Genomic DNA, 16767 nt, shown 5'->3' with positions numbered 1-16767 from the left:
GTACATGATACATCTGAAGATCATCTTATAATCTCATAATTACAATGCCATGTAATTACGAGAAATATATTTTTTAATAAGCCATACTGCTACAACTAAGAGTTTTACTTCTTAATTTGGCGTCATGGGAAATCATACGGATAAATAAAAGTATGCATAATATATGTATTTGATTTCACTGAAAGGCATGACAATCATTATGATCGTTCTTGATTTTATAGGTTATGTCATTGTCAACACTGCGGCTCTTTGTCACTTTAGCGGAACCTTTATTTTGAAAATCTTCGTTATGACATAATTCATTTAACCGGAAGTGACTCGAATCTTTATTTGGTGAGGAGCGCTCGTCCCGTTATTCGCTGTATTTATTATTATCAATAATTATTTGATCTGTTCGAATAAGCGAATTACAAATTTTGGCAAAATAGGCAAAGCCCCCGGTGGCGTTGCCTGCCAATCTGTAGAAATGTCATAAACATGGTGTGAAAGGAAAGAGCGAGTTTTCCAGTCGGTGGGCGATTTTTTTCTCCATCATTAATAATCACCGGGAGGAATTTCTCTGTTTTTTATCAAACGCAAGTATGTCTGGAAAACACTTCAACGTGCACGAAGTGGGATGTTGCATCAAGTACTTTATATTTGGATTTAATATTATATTTTGGGTGAGTTTTCGACAATGTGTGTTTGTGTACGTGTGTAATCTTACGGTTTATCGCCTGAGATTTGCATTAAACCAACCTCTGGGTGTTTGACACACACTGGCTGTGCCTCAAAACATACTGAGCTGCCTGCCTAGACAGCACTGTCAAACGTTTTAAACGCCAGATACCGTTGAACGAACTCCATTTAAGTTACTTGATTGTGTCCAAATTGTTTTTGTAGGGTTATGCTATGCTACAATTAAAATACACATCTTACAGAAATGCTCTTAATCTAACCAGAAATTTTGTTAAAACCTCCCAAATACACATATGTTGCTCTGTAGGGTTAAGCCACAAAAAATAGCAACATTCCAGAGCAATTCTAGCATTATAGATGTGACATTTTCAATAAAAACTTAAAATATAAATACACAGAGAAAGTATTTGTTAACATTATATTGAATATCTGTTTATATTTTCCAAAAGAACTACCCACAGAGTTATGGGATCAGAAGAATATTAATCTGTAAACTTTTTTTTATATTTTAAATGAGGAAAATTGACATGCGTTATAGATGTGACCAAAAAAGTCAGCGAGTTTACAGTATACAACATACTTTGTAGAAGTTCTGTGAATTAAACTGCACAACCCAAAAGAAATAAAGGTAATAAAAAAGATAAGAGTTGGCTCTCTATAGTACAAACATGATCGGTTTTATTTTATTTGACATTTTTTGCATTTATGAGGAAAAATCTTTGTTACGGATGTGACATTTGCATACCTGTCAACCTTCCCGGCATTCTCACATATTTTACAGTTCTGTCCCGCTATCATCCTGTAAAGGTATTTTCAGTCTTTCTCTGAAGGGTGGCGATAAACATTAAGTCTGTACTGTGCTTTCATTTTATTTAGGCATGAAAACACTTTGAAAAAAAAAAATAAAAACGGCAGGATTCCCTTCCTTTTTATTACAGGTGCTGTCGCCCCTTCTATGCAATCCTCAAAACAGTCATATAGCGGTGCGTGACTGTCAGCTGACGCGCTCCATAGTGATAAATAGACGCTCTTTCCCAAGCGGAATCTGTACACGTGATTTGAAGCGGAGTGAAAGTCAGGGTTTTGGGTGCATGTTTAAACAGACAAATACACATAATTAATAATAATAACAACATCTAAAAGTGTCGATCTTGGTGGGTTTTTTTTTCAAACACAATTGATTTTGTCCTAAATGAGCATAAAAAGTTAGTAAAGCTTTCATTACAACATTAGATGTGGGCATTTTTAAAGTGACCCCTCTGTTATTTATTGTAATCAAACAAAAAAATCTGAATAAATGTGATTCATTTGTTGCTCTTTAATCAGAATGTGTAATTTATACAGTAAAGAAAATGTTAATAAGATTTGATTACTTTACCTGCTAATAATTACTATTTATTTTTTTCTTTTGTAAATAATAACAAAACATATTACAGACTGTTTAGTATTATATTTAGTATTTTGGGGATATTTTAGGGTGGTGGTGGTGGAGGTATCTCTTATTATGGTGGGCATATCCCTTATTTTCACATTTTAATGTTGACAGGTATGCATTTCTTCGTTATGGATGTGACAGATGTGAAATTCACTTTTGTGACTTTGGTAAATCAAATATAACAGATTGAAAACATTGACAGAAATATTTTTAAGTATTTTTACAGAACTGTAAAATACAAGCCTACTGTACATAAAAAAAACCTAGAAAGGGTTTCGCTATTTTGGTGAAAACTTTTTTATGGCATGGTTGACATTTCCATGGAATCGCTCTTAAACGTTACAGACGAGTTTATAAAGTTTATAAATGTTTTTTGAACATTTACTTCTCTTATGTCCTTAATCTTTGAATAATTTTAGATCCAAAACTGTTCAAATGCTTTTAATCTAATCAGAAATGCTATTAAAACCTCACATATATTGCTCTCTAGGGTTATGTTAAGCCACAAAATTTTTTTTAAATGTTTAAAAAATAGCCTGCATTGCCCAGATTTAGAAATGCCATTAAAACCTTCCAAATGTGTGTGTGTAATCTTACATTTTATGGCTTGAGATTTGCATTAAACCAACCTCTGGGTGTCTGACACACACTGGCTGTGCCTGAAAACATTCTGAGCTGTCTACCTAGACAGCACCGTCGAATGTGTCAAATACCAGGTACCATTGTACGTACTACATTTAAGTTCTTTAAATCTTATGCCCCTCATCTTTGAATAATTTCAAATCCAGAAATGTTCAAATGCTATTATTTAACCAGAAATCTTATTAAAACCTCCCAAATACACATATGTTGCTCTGTTGGGCTATGTTAAGCCACAAAAAAAGCCTACATTGCCCAGATTTTGTACTGTTAACGTAATAGACGAGTTTATAATGGCAATCTAATCAGAAATGCTATTAAAACATCGCAAATACACACATGCTGCTAAAAATACAGTTTAAATATTTCTAACATGAGCCTGATGGTCAAAAGTACTATCAGCTATTTCAACCATGTTGTCTAGTCAGGCAGCTAACTAGGTTTTGAGACGCAACCCATCCCAGCAAGCATTTTTTGTTTTAAAAAGATGTCTAATAGACGTCTAAACATAGTCGTCTTGGCTTGAACAAGGCTAAATTTGGGCTGTCAGTGAAAATCTAATAGACTTCTTAGAATAGGCCAAAACTAGACTAGTCATCAAATAAACACAAATGAATGACTACACATTTAAAGTCTGTCTATTTTACTACTAGTCTAGTTTTGGGCTATTCTTAGATGTCTAATAGATTTTGACTGACAGCCCAAGTTTAGCCTTGTTTTAGCCAAGCTGTTTAGATGTCTATTAGACTTCTATTAAACACAAAATTGTTTGCTGGGATGTGACAGGTGGTTTTTGCCTTGTCTGTATTAGAGGCCAACATAAAAAGAATTATTTATATATATATATATATATATATATATATATATATATATATATATATATATATATATATATATATATATATATATATATATATTTAAAAATCAGTCTAACGAAATTTTAAATCAATATATGAATGTTAATTGTAATGTTATTTTTAAATATTGCTGATTTGGTCTTTATCTGTCAAACAATTATACACCCTTTAGCTGCTCGGGGTGGCGTTCCTGTCTGTGGCTCTGTGGGCCTGGAGTGAGAAGGTTAGTGAAGACCGTCTTCATGAGTGAAACCTTCATTTCATCAAAGTAAAGCTAAGTTATTAATCTCTTCTGTTGTCATTTCCATCAGGGAGTTCTCTCCAACATATCCTCCATCACAGATCTGGGCGGCTTTGACCCGGTGTGGCTGTTTCTTGTGGTCGGTGGAGTGATGTTCGTCCTCGGCTTTGCAGGGTGCATTGGTGCTCTGAGAGAAAACTCCTTTCTCCTTAAGTTTGTATGTCTTTTTTTTTAAATCAATGGGTTTTCTAATATATTATGTTGTGCTTTTATATTATGAAAAGCATGAGTGTGCAGTTTTAGGGCTGCTTATTGTGCTTACTAGCTGTGGTTTGGCATGAATGCCTTGAACTTGTCATGACACTTGGCGCATATCTAGTTATTTTTGTCTTAACTGCTGTGCACGAGAAATATTCTATACATAACACTGCTTCTGTGTTTTGCAGTGTACTCAAACTCTGTTGTGATTGCTCTATTAATGCAGTGTGAACAAGACCGTAGTGTGGTTTGACTGAAAAATATAAGCAAAGACATCTAAACAGTTCAAAAACAGGACACTATGTCACAAGACTCAGCCAAAAATGGACAGCATAACTATTTATGGCATGGTAGAAAGAAAACTGTTTTCTCCACTACAATGTTAATTCATTAGGAATACCTAAAGAAGATGTTATCCGAGCATATCGAATACTAAGCCACATTAGTTTTAATTTGCACTGCTCCTGGCAGAATGCATTGGACATTATGGAAATGAGCTGCTGGATCAGTGTTCCTTTATTTGCACATTGTCAGTAAAATCCTCTCTCATTAAAGAAACACTGCACTTTTTGGAAATAGGCCCTTTTTACAACTCCCCCAATGTTAAACTGTTGGGTTTTACCATTTTTTTAAATTCGATCAGCCAAACTATGTGCCTTGCTGGAGCCCTTTTAGCTTAGCTTAGCATAAATCATTGAATCTGATTAGACCATTAGCGTCTCACTCAAAAAAATCAAAAACGAGTTTAGATCATTTTCCTATTTAAAGCTTGTCTCTTCTGCAGTTACATCGTGTACAAAGACTAACTGAAAATGAAAGGTTGCTATGGCGAGGAATTATACTCTAAGTACGGAAGCAAAATTCCTTAATAATTACGCTGGAATAGTTCCTAGGCATATAATTTCTTGGAAAATAGCAACTTTTCAATTTCTGTTGATCTTAGTACACAATGCAACTACAGATAAGTCAAGCTTTAAATAGGATTTTTTTTTTAAAAATATATATATTTTTTTACTTTTTTAAAATATGTTTTTGAGTGAGATGCTAATGGTCTAATCCGATTCAATCATTTATGCTAAGCTAAGCTAAAATTTCTCCCGCCATTCCCAGAGATCGACTGAATGGATTAAAAAATGGTAAAACTCAGCTGTTTAACTGTAGGTGAGTTGTAAAACGAGCGTATTTAGCCCAAAAAGTGAAGTGCATTTAACGCCAGACCCGCAGATTGACTGAATGAATTAAGTCCTATTTACCCCAAAAATGGAGAGTATTTAACATTTTAATTGGATTGCAATCTCATACTAATGTGCCCTGTTTTTTTTAAATCTGGCTTTTGATTCCTAACCTGAATGTAAATAATACCAATACAATTCTTTCTTGTAATTTCTGTAAATGGTACATTAATCTAAAATCTAACAAAAACTGAAAAGTTTTCTAGGTTTATATGACCAGGAACTATACTCTCATGTTCAGCAGCCAAATTCCTTGATTATAATACCGAATGAGAGTATAGTTCCTAGGCGTACAGGCCTAGAAATGGCCTAGCCATTCCCAGAGATCAACTGAATGGTTTAAAAATGGTAAAACTTTACTGTTTAACTTTAGGTGGGTTGTAAAATGAGCATATTTACACCCCAAAATGGAGTGTATTTAACACTTTAATGGGATCGCAATCTCGTACTAATGTGCCCTGTTGTTTTTAATTATCAGGCTCTTGATTCCTAACCTGAATGTTTGAGAAATAATATCAATACAATTTTTCCTTGTAATCTCTGTAAATGGTACACTAATGTAACATTTTCTTTAACGTGAAGTGTAGTCTCAATTTAGTATGCATTCCATTTAATAATAATGATAATAATAAATGCACACTTTCAAAATGTTGCCAAGTTTGAGTAGTTTGGTTTATTTGACAAAAGTTTTCTAGGTTGATATGACCAGGAAATACACTCATTTACAGCAGCCAAGTTCCTTGATTATTACGCTGGAATGAGAGTATAGTTCCTAGGCTTACAGGCCTAGAAATGAGCAAATTAAACATTTTCTTTGCAGCCTTGGTACATGATGTGACAACAGAGGAGTCAAGCTTTACATAGGAAAATTATCTAAACTCTTTCTTTTTAAAATTTTTGAGTGACATGCTAATGGTCTAATCCGATTCAATGATTTATGCTAAGCTAAGCTAAAATTGCTTCCGCCATTCCCGGAGATCGAGTTAATGGATTAAGTCCTGTTTACCCCAAAAAGTGAAGTGCATTTAACTTTCATTGAATCGCAATCTCGTGCCCTGTTTTTTAAAATCTGGCCCTTGATTCCTAACCTGAATGTTTGAGAAATAATACCAAAAAATTCTTTCTTGTAATCTCTGTAAATGGTACACTAATCTAAAAAGTGTCCATACAATTGTGAACAGAGACTGCAGGTGTGCTTTTGAATAATAATAATAAGAAGAAGAATAACGCACATAAAAATCAAACCATAAAAAGGGTTTTCTTTTAAGGTCAAGTGTAGTCTCAATTTAATATGCATTCCATTTAATAATAACAGCAATAAATGCAGTTTCAAAATGTTGCCAAGTTTGAGTAGTTTGGTTTGTTTGATAACAATCTGTTTACTAAGACTAAGAAAATGAAAACTCATGTACAGCAGCCAAATTCCTTGATTATTGCACTGGAATAAAAGTATAGTTCCTAGCCGTACAGGCCTAGAAATTAGCAAATTTTACATTTTTCTCTGCCTTAGTACATGATGTAACTACAGAAGAGTCAGGCTTCAAATATGAAAATGATCTAGACTCTTTTTTTGAAATTTTTGAGTGAGATACTAATGGTCTAATCCGATTCAATCATTTTTGCTAAGCTAAGCTAAAATTGATTCAGCCATTCCCAGTGATTGACTGAAAGGTTTAAAAATGGTAAAACTCGACTGTTTAACTCTAGGGGAGTTGTAAAATTAGCATATTTACCCCAAAAAATGCAGTGTATGTAATACTTTAATGGGATCGCAATCTCGTACTAACGTTACCTGTTTTTTAAAATCTGGCCCTTGATTCCTAACCTGAAATAATACCAATACAATTCTTCTTTCTCTGTAAATGGTACGCTAATCTAAATAGTGTCCAGACAAATGTGAACAGAGACTGCAGGTGTGCTTTTGAATGGCTGGATATGAGTATCTACGTTGAGAGGTGGGATTGACTGGCTTTTAAAGTGTGTGAACTTCCTCTCACGCAGATTCTGGTGGTTTGTGTTTGCTGCTTTGTGGGAATGTCAAGAACGGTGTTGCGAAAGAGCCTTACAAGAGGCCCACTTCCTCTATAGGGTAACAGAGGCTTCTTAAAACATCTGGAAACAGCTGTGATGTCACCCTGGAAGTATTCATTGTGGTCACAGTGACAAATCATCACTCACTACGCTTCATATAAGACATTTTGTGTGCGAATGGAGATAAACGTTGTGAAAATATGTGACTGTTCTGAGACAGGAACTACGTCATGTCTAAAAAATGTAAATTTCTCTGTAAATGCGCCGAGGGATTTTGGCAGGGATAAAACCCCAGCCAGAGAACATTAGTTTAAACTGTTGTGGGGATTCAACACATTCTTGATTCGCTGGATATCCTCAGGGCACAATGATGTTATCCATCATTAGTTGTGTAACCTGAACTCTGCTGTCCTCTTTCACAGTTTTCCGTTTTTCTGGGAATCATTTTTTTCCTGGAGTTGACGGCGGGAGTCTTGGCATTTGTCTTTAAGGACTGGATTAAAGACCAGCTCAAGTTCTTCATCAACAACAACATCAGAGCATACAGAGACGACATTGACCTACAGAATCTCATCGATTTCACACAAGATTATGTAAGAACGCACATAAATCTCAAACCACAAAACAGGTTTTCTTTAAGGTGAAGTGGAATCCCAAAGTTGTATTATTATTACTATTACTTTAATCATTGTTATTACAAAGTATGTAATGTAATATTATGTATGTTAAATGTATTAATATAATTTTACACATTTAATGTGTAAATAATTTATGTACAGTGGGGGAAACAAGTATTGACCACATCACCATTTTTCTCAGAAAACACATTTCTAAATCGGCTGTTGACTTGAAATTTACACCAGATGTTGGTAACAACCAAAGAGATATATATCAAACAAATCTAATCAGTTTACGAATTAAGTTATGTGTAATAAAATGAAATGGTGCAGGTAAAAAGTATTGAACACATGAAGAAAGGGAGCTCGAGAAAGGCAGTGAAAGCCCAGACAGCAGCTGAAATCTCCTAGTAGTTCTTCAGCATTCTTGTTTCAGTCCAATATCTGCATTACCAGGATGATGAAGATGAAATCAGAGTCAACATTTCAGCAAGACAATGATCCAAAACACAGCCAAGGAAACTCTCAAATGCTTTCAGAGAAAGAAAATAAAGCTGTAGAATGGTCCAGCCAATCACATGACTTGAATCCAATAGAAAATACAAAATAAAGATCAGTTTTGGATAGACAAGACCCACAGAACCAACAAGATTTTTACACACTGTTGAAGTCCTTGAAAAACTCACACCTGAGCAATGCATGTGACTTCATTCTCATGAGAGTTGTCTTTAAACCAGGGGTGTCAAACGTACTGCCGGAGGGCTGGATTAGGCCGCAAACAGATTTAACCCGGGCCGCGAGATGATTCTGCAAGTATAAAAATGAGCTGCAGTTCCAATTGTGTCCACTGGATGGCACAATTGCAAACTGTTATTTTCATCCGATCCAAAAGCCTGAATCAGTGTCAGTTTGACATCCTTATCAGAAAGACCACATCTATGCCCTGCCATACCACTGAGGTGTTCTCACAAGGAAACGTAACTATTTTCCGTTTTGTCGGTTTAATGCTAATTTGTACAAGTTCAGTCGTACAAAAACATATGATATAAAAAAGGAGGCGTGGCACCCAACCACATCCCTCAACCTAACTGTCATTGGTGGATAATGGATCATACTAAATTGTACAATCATATGAATTTTCTATGAATTAGCCACTACATCTAAAAGTTACGAATTGCCATGAGATTGTGTTGTCCTTAGGTTCCAGCTTTATGTTTTATGTTGATCGTATTAAAACAAAGAAAACAATCTGAAGTTGTTGTTTTTAAATTATACCATATACCATGATTTTACCAGTCAGGCCCATTTGAGAATAGATTTTCCTCCATGTGGCCCCTGAGCTAAAATGAGTTTGACACCCCTGTTTTAAGCTGTCCTTTTCAATGTTTAATACATTATTATAATTAAATAAACTAAGCTGTTATTATAATAAGAACCTGAGCTGACATGACCTATTAATTTACAATTGGCAAACATAAATCATTAGGGTAACAAATAATTAAAGCTATTAGCTACTGTGACATTACTGTAAGCAAGCGAGATTCAGTCTGCTTAAATATGTAATTGCTTTCAGCTATTGGTTGATCCACATGTGTATATTCAACACACGTTTGTTCCTGCAGTGGGAGTGTTGCGGAGCTTTTGGACCTGAAGACTGGAATCTGAACATTTACTTTAATTGTACTGACACTAATCTGAGCAGGGAGAAGTGCGGGGTTCCCTTTTCCTGCTGCACCAAGGACCCTGCTGTGAGTAAACACATAAAAACACCATTAACTCGCATGCAGGACACACAAACACATCCTCTAGTCATCTCACCACCTAGAATGTGTCATTGTCCCCTTTCAGAAGACCTGGGAACATAAACAGGAAGTGATGTAGATCCGTTGCAGACAGAGCAGAGTCATAAACAAAACAACAGCGCTCACTCAGTATATTAAAGTGCTCAGATTTAATGTGGAATGTTACGTTGAAGGTTGACGTCTTCAGAAAGATTAACTACGACTTTCTTTTTTCTTCTCATAGGAGGATGTGATCAACACACAGTGTGGATATGACATACGAGGGAAGGGTGTAAGTATGCTTTTGTCAAACGAATAATAAACAAATTAATAATATTCACCACAACGCCACTCATCCTTTATTCATACTTTTAACACAACAAACTGGCCACTGTTTTCTATTTTATTCAATTAAGACAGTCAAGATCCAAAATAATACAAAAATATACACAAATATGGATTCAGTTCATATGCACTAGGGCTGTGCGATTTGGGGAAAATGTCTAACTGTGATTTTTACTGCGATTTTTGATTTGCAATTTAATTTTGTAGTCAAGCTTCAGCTCAATATTCTGCATCGTAGCTTCTTGCTGTTAAAATGCAGTGAGTGTAAGTTAAAGGGTCTCAAAACACATTTTTTGAGATGTTGACAGTCATATATGTGTCCCACATTGCTTAAAACACTACTAGGACACATTGTTTTCCCCAAAAAGTGAAAATTGGTTGTTTTTGCGTTATTTCGAGCAAATTCGGTCTTCCAGTTTGAAAATAAAATTTGAAGCTTCGTCACAGCGATGAGATCATTGTGGAAATTCCAGCGTGGAGACTGGATGTTTGTACCGGCGAGTACAACGTGACGTCTTGGTTTTCAGCAGTAATTCATGAGAAAGACTTCCAAGTCTTTCCAGACAGCCAATCAGTGCGCTCTATTATGAATGTGGTGCAACTTCATTAATATGCATGGTATAGCTTCGAAGACTTCGAAGAGAGACGCCATGTTGAGTTGCCAAGCGTAATTAAAACAAGTAAAAGAAAAAGAATTGTGTTTAGAGACATGGGTCGTCAGTGTTGTTTATAAATGTGCCGCAATGAAGGTTTTGTTTCCATTTTGGACATGTGTGGATTACAGTGGTCTGCTAACATGCGACAAAAATATGTTTGTAAGGAACATTTTTTACTCAAGAGCTTTTCGCATCTGAAAATGGTGAAATCTGGATTTGCCACTACGTTTAAAAAAAGACGCGGTTCCAGTTCATGTTGATTGTCCTGACTCTACAGATTTTGTAAGTGTGTGATCAGTGTTCGTTGTTTGTTTATTCAGATGGCAAAGTTACTATCGTCAGCAGTATTCTTTCAGTTGTTAAAGGCATACCTTAGTCAAACTGTTGTAGTTAATAAGTTTACAGTATATTAATATCACCGCAATATTATGGACTGAAAGATCCGCTGTAAATGCTGCCCTCCGAATGTAAACATGTAAACACCTTAATCAAACTATTATCGTCTTGTAGGATTTTCGCCACATTTTGTGACAGGATTGTCTATACACACATGGCACTTACCGAGTCTTTGCATCTATGCAAATGCAGAGGTTTTTTCCCCCTGTACGCTGTGCGTAGCAGCATTAAAACAACACCCTTCCAGCAGTTCCTCGCATCCAATATCTCGTTTGTCACGGGGGGCATGCATGAAATGTTACTGAATGACAGTGAAAGTACCAAACTGCTGTTAAAGTTGACAAATTAAGAATAAAACACTCCAAATTACATGAACTTCCGGAGGAAATGTGGATGGTGTGGTGACGCAATGACGTTAATGGTATTATGTGCTATAACATATAAAATGGGATCATGACAGGAACATTCAAAAAGCACCTAATGTAAACACCTTAATCATATTATTGTCTTATTCAGATTAAGGCAAATAATTAGTTAACTGATGTCCATGTAAATGTAGTCAGCTGTTGTCAATTATTCATTACAAAAGAACACCTTTTTTTTAATCAATGCATGGTTCATAGAAAGTTTTACAAAATTATTTTGCATGTATTTAAATGATCTTTGGCTAATGTGTATTTTTTCATGTGTGAAGGACATCGAACACAAGACGTTTATACACACGAAAGGCTGTGTGCCGCAGTTCGAGAAATGGCTACAGGAGAATCTAACCGTAGTTGCCGGAATCTTCATAGGAATTGCACTTCTGCAGGTGAATAAAGAGTGACAGTCACAGAAATACATGCGCATTTACACTGGAAACAGCAGTCATTTATAAAGTGAATAGGTCATTTTCATGACGTTCACAGAATAATCATTTGCAGAATTCACCCACCTTGAACGTAACGCCTTGCAAGAGTATGAAGATATAATTACATTTTATATAATTAAAAATAGCGACGCAGTGGCGCAGTAGGTAGTTGCAACCCCGGAGTAATAACGGGACTAGGCCGAATGAAAATGATTGAATGAATAAGTACAAATATTTTTCATTATTATTATTATATTTATTATTCTATATTTGACTTTCTGTTTAGTAAAAACAATATGGCATGATACAATATAATAACAATTGATTTATTATTGACATAATTGTTATTATGTTTAATAATATTGTTATTATTCTTAATATTATGATATTAAGAAGTTATCTTTGATCAGCATATGAAAATTATTTCTAAAGGATCATGTGACACTGAAGAAATTGTGCTAAAATTTCAACAAGAGATCAATACAATTTATGAATTGTGTCAAAATGTGTCCCAATACTGCCATATTTATAGTTTTGATTTTAAAAATGCATCCTTGGATTTGATACCACATATCAACTTATGCAAATATTGTAGTTCATGCAACGCCATGTAATTTATCTCCAGCTTCTTGTAAGTGCTCTTTCATTTCAGCAACTGTCCTTCGAATTTACAGCCTGAACATGATCTGCCAAGCGTGGTTATTTTATTGATTTACAGACAGCTGTATTCTCTTTGGACATTTGAACACGTTTGAAAGGCATTTGATTTAATAAAGCTACCTAATAAAGTGCTTTGCTGTGTAATGCATAGTGTTGCCCTGCAGGCATTAACTCATCCTCTGCTTCTAGATTTTCGGGATCTGTCTGGCACAGAATCTACTGAGTGACATTGAAGCGGTCAGGGAGAGCTGGTAAGAAACATCATTGATAGAAGTCTCGATCAAATTATAATGCAAGGCTGGGAAACACTGAAAAAGAAAAGGAATGATCAAAAACTGGTAATTAACTGACGAATATAGTTATATAACCGCTCTTTTAGGAGTCTGTTTACTAGAGCTGTGGCAAAAAAACAAAAGCGATTCTCCGTTGATTCTAAGATCTTGAATTGATTCTGAGCTTAGCTTTTAGCAGCAAATGGTGCTCTAGAGTAGTTATAAACAGCAGATGGCTCTCCAGACTAGTTTTTAACAGCAGATGGCTCTCCAGACTAGTTTTTAACAGCAGATGGCGCTCTAGAGTAGTTTAAAACAGGAGATGGCGCTCAAGACTAGTTTTTAACAGCAGATGGTGGTCTAGAGTAGTTTTAAACAGCATATGGTGGTCTAGAGTAGTTTTAAACAGCAGAGGGCGCTCTAGACTAGTTTGTAACAGCAGATCGGGCTCCAGACTAGTTTTAAACTGCAGATGACGCTCTAAAGTAATTTTAAACAGCAGATAGCGCTCGAGACAAATTTTTAACGGCAGATCAGGCTCCAGATTAGTTTTTAACAGCAGATGGCGTTCTAGACTAGTTTTAACAGCTGATCAGGCTCCAGACTAGTTTTCAACAGCAGATGACGCTCTAAAGTAATTTTAAACAGCAGATGGCACTCGAGACAATTTTTTAACAGCAGATCAGGCTCCAGACTAGTTTTTAACAGCAGATGGTGGTCTAGAGTAGTTTTCAACAGCAGATAGCGACAGCAGATGACGCTCTAGAGTAGTTTTAAACAGCAGATGGCGCTTTAGACTAAGTTGTAACACCAGATCTGGCTCCAGACTAGTTTTTAACAGCAGATGATGCTCTTGACTAGTTTTTAACCGCAGATGGCACTCTAGACTAGTTTTAACAGCTGATCAGGCTCCAGACTAGTTTCAACAGCAGATGGCATTCGAGACTAGTTTTTAACAGCAGGTCAGGCTCAAGACTAGTTTTTAACAGCAGATGACACTCTAGACTAGTTATTAACAGCAGATCAGGCTCCAGACTAGTTTTTAACAGCAGATGACGTTCTAGACTAATTTATAACCGCAGATCGGGCTCCAGACAAACATAACAGCAGATAGTGCTCTAGAGTAGTTTTAAACAGTAGATGGCGCTCTAGAGTAGTTGTAAACATTTGATGGCGCTCTAGATTAGTTTTTAACAGCAGATTGGGCTTCAGACTAGTTTATAACCGCAGATCGGGCTCCAGACAAACTTATAACAGCAGATGGTGCTCTAGAGTAGTTTTAAACAGCAGATGGCGCTTTAGAGTAGTTGTAAACATTAGATGGCGCTCTAGATTAGTTTTTAACAGCAGATTGGGCTCCAGACTAGTTTTTAACAGCAGATGGCGCTCCAGACAAGTTTTTAAACAGCAGATGGCGCTCTAGGTTGCTCGATGATGCGTACTTTAGATTCTTGCTGTAAGTAGTAGGTCATCCGCTACTTCTTGCATATTGTTTTTCCGAATGCTACGAATTCGGACATACCACTTGGCTCGCATGCTATTTTTAATGTACTATATAATATAGAAGTATGCGACTTTGGACGCAGCCTAGATTTTTAACAGCAGATTGCACGCCAGACAAGTTTTTAACCGCAGATGTTGCTCCAGACCACAGGTGTCAAAGCCAGTTCCTGGAGGGCCTAAGCTCTGCACAGTTTAGTTCCAACCCTAATTAAACATGCATGATCTAACTAATTGAGACATCCAGGCTTGTTTGAAACCCACTAGGCACTCTAGACTAGTTTTTTTAACAGCAGATGGCACTCCAGACTAGTTTTAAACCCACTAGGCACTCTAGACTAGTTTCTTAACAGCAGATGGCGCTCTAGATTAGTTTTAACAATAGAATGGCACTATATGCTTTACAAACAGCCACACTCTGCTTGCATTAACTTCCATATAAATACCACCTGAACCTAAAATAATAATTAATACATTTAGGAAAGGTTTACATGAATGACAAGAGTGTGAGTGTTCATAGGAAGCAGCGTTTACATTTATCTTGTGACAAAAAAAAGCCAACTTGCATGACATGGCCGATTGCACAAAGCGCTCTTCCCTGTGGGCGTACTTATTCAATTAAAAACTAGCATACAGCGCCACCTACTGTCAGAAACTACCTTAGATTCGATTAAGGACAGAATAGAGATGCATTTTATAAAGATCAGATTCCATGCTGTTTATCATGACCAAAACAACTGAGTCGAATCAGATTTGGGCCACATGATCCTGCAGTTTGAATAAACGTAGCCCATTTATTAAAACCCATCCATGTAGATTGACAGCAAAAATATGTTCAGCTCAATGCAGTCTCGGTCTGCACTGAGAGAAATCTGATCTTCTTATTCTGTCAGTTTGATGCTAATGTGCAGGTAGAGATTGTCTCATCTTGCTAACATTGCTATTTCTCTCTCTTTTTTCCTCTAATCCTCCAGTTTGTTCACCTGAAGCCGTTCTACAGCCAGAGCCTCCATCTCTCTGTCACTCAGCAACAGGGTTGGCACATTGTCATCACAGTATCCTAGCAACCAGAGAGATTCTATTCACGTACACCGCCTTTATTACAGCGTACGGCAACATCTTCACGTTTCCATGATAATGGTGTCCGCTGGTAGATGTGTTTTTGATCCTTGTTCACACAAACTAAATCCAACCAGTGTTAGCATACCGAGTCTACATACAACTCATATCCGTTCTGATAACAAAAAAATGACCACTTGCATTATGTCTGTTCTTTAAGTGCCCCTATTATGCCATCATTAAAGGTTGCTAACTTCAAATATGTTTACATTCGTACATTTTCAATAGACTCTACATTGCAGCAGTACCTCTTTTCCTAAAGTTTATATATTACTATTGATTTAATGGTGCGGTCTCTCTAAACCCTTCCTCTCCGAATGCCTGCTCTGCTCTTATTGGTCAGATGACCCAGTCTGTGATTGCTCTACCGCCTACAGCACATGTCACCATATCTGAATTTTTAGCTACAGTGGTTTTCTTAGCACTTCTAAAACAATGAACAGTAAACATTTCAAACTGGAACTCATTTGTTGTAAGTGCATACAAAGTGGATTTGTTTTCGCAGTGCAAAAAATAGCATCTTCTCACCACGTCAGCCACATTAACCAAACGCTTCCAGGCCTTTGCTACAACTACAGTGGTTGAAGGTCAAAGGCTGACATTAAGCTAATTTATTACCAACCGATGTTTGAGTGGGAAGTAATGCTGAAATTATGGACAACTCATTCTGGGGATTTTGGAACAGCATTTATCTTGCACTTTCAGTTTTTTCACCGCATTTTATATGTATGTGTAGTGTTATTTACTTCAAAATATATTTATTTGGCTTTTTGTTTAAACTCCAGAACTAAAACATAGGGGGATATACAAACTTATTCTTCAAGCAAATGAAACAAACCAATAAAATGTGTGTGTATATATATATATATATATATATATATATATATATATATATATATATATATATATATATATATGAGCAATATCACACTCGTAGCAGTGCGATATGGCTGTATTTTATCACTGGTGGGAGGCGTGAGTGGCCGAGTGCCATAGTGTCCCACCAGTGATGGTATACAGCCATATCGCACTGCTACAAGTGTGATATTGCGTTTATACAACAGTTTGACGGCATAATCGTGTATATTAAAAGTAAATCAAACACGGAGAGTCTAAAAAATCCTTTTGTATGAGGAACTACTTTCTTCCACCATTCATTCACATCTGCCGCTGACGTCAGAACAGCAGAAACCGTTGCTT

General features: G+C 36.2%; 1 protein-coding gene across 1 annotated transcript; it reads left to right on the top strand.

Moving 5' to 3' along the window:
- The first annotated feature begins 318 nt into the window (after window positions 1–318).
- tspan5b (tetraspanin 5b) lies at window positions 319–15767 on the top strand. Its single transcript, XM_056449407.1, has 9 exons — window positions 319–662; window positions 3782–3832; window positions 3921–4067; window positions 7794–7964; window positions 9611–9736; window positions 10014–10061; window positions 11861–11977; window positions 12866–12927; window positions 15423–15767. The coding sequence occupies exons 1-9, from the start codon at window positions 582–584 to the stop codon at window positions 15433–15435; spliced, it is 816 nt and encodes a 271-aa protein (XP_056305382.1). The 5' UTR covers window positions 319–581; the 3' UTR covers window positions 15436–15767.
- Window positions 15768–16767: the final 1000 nt, after the last annotated feature.

Source organism: Danio aesculapii, chromosome 1 (genome assembly GCF_903798145.1).
Source record: "Danio aesculapii chromosome 1, fDanAes4.1, whole genome shotgun sequence".
Lineage (NCBI taxonomy): Eukaryota > Metazoa > Chordata > Actinopteri > Cypriniformes > Danionidae > Danio > Danio aesculapii.
The sequence above is the reverse complement of the archived record's forward strand: the minus strand, read 5'-3'. Positions and strand labels throughout refer to the sequence as shown.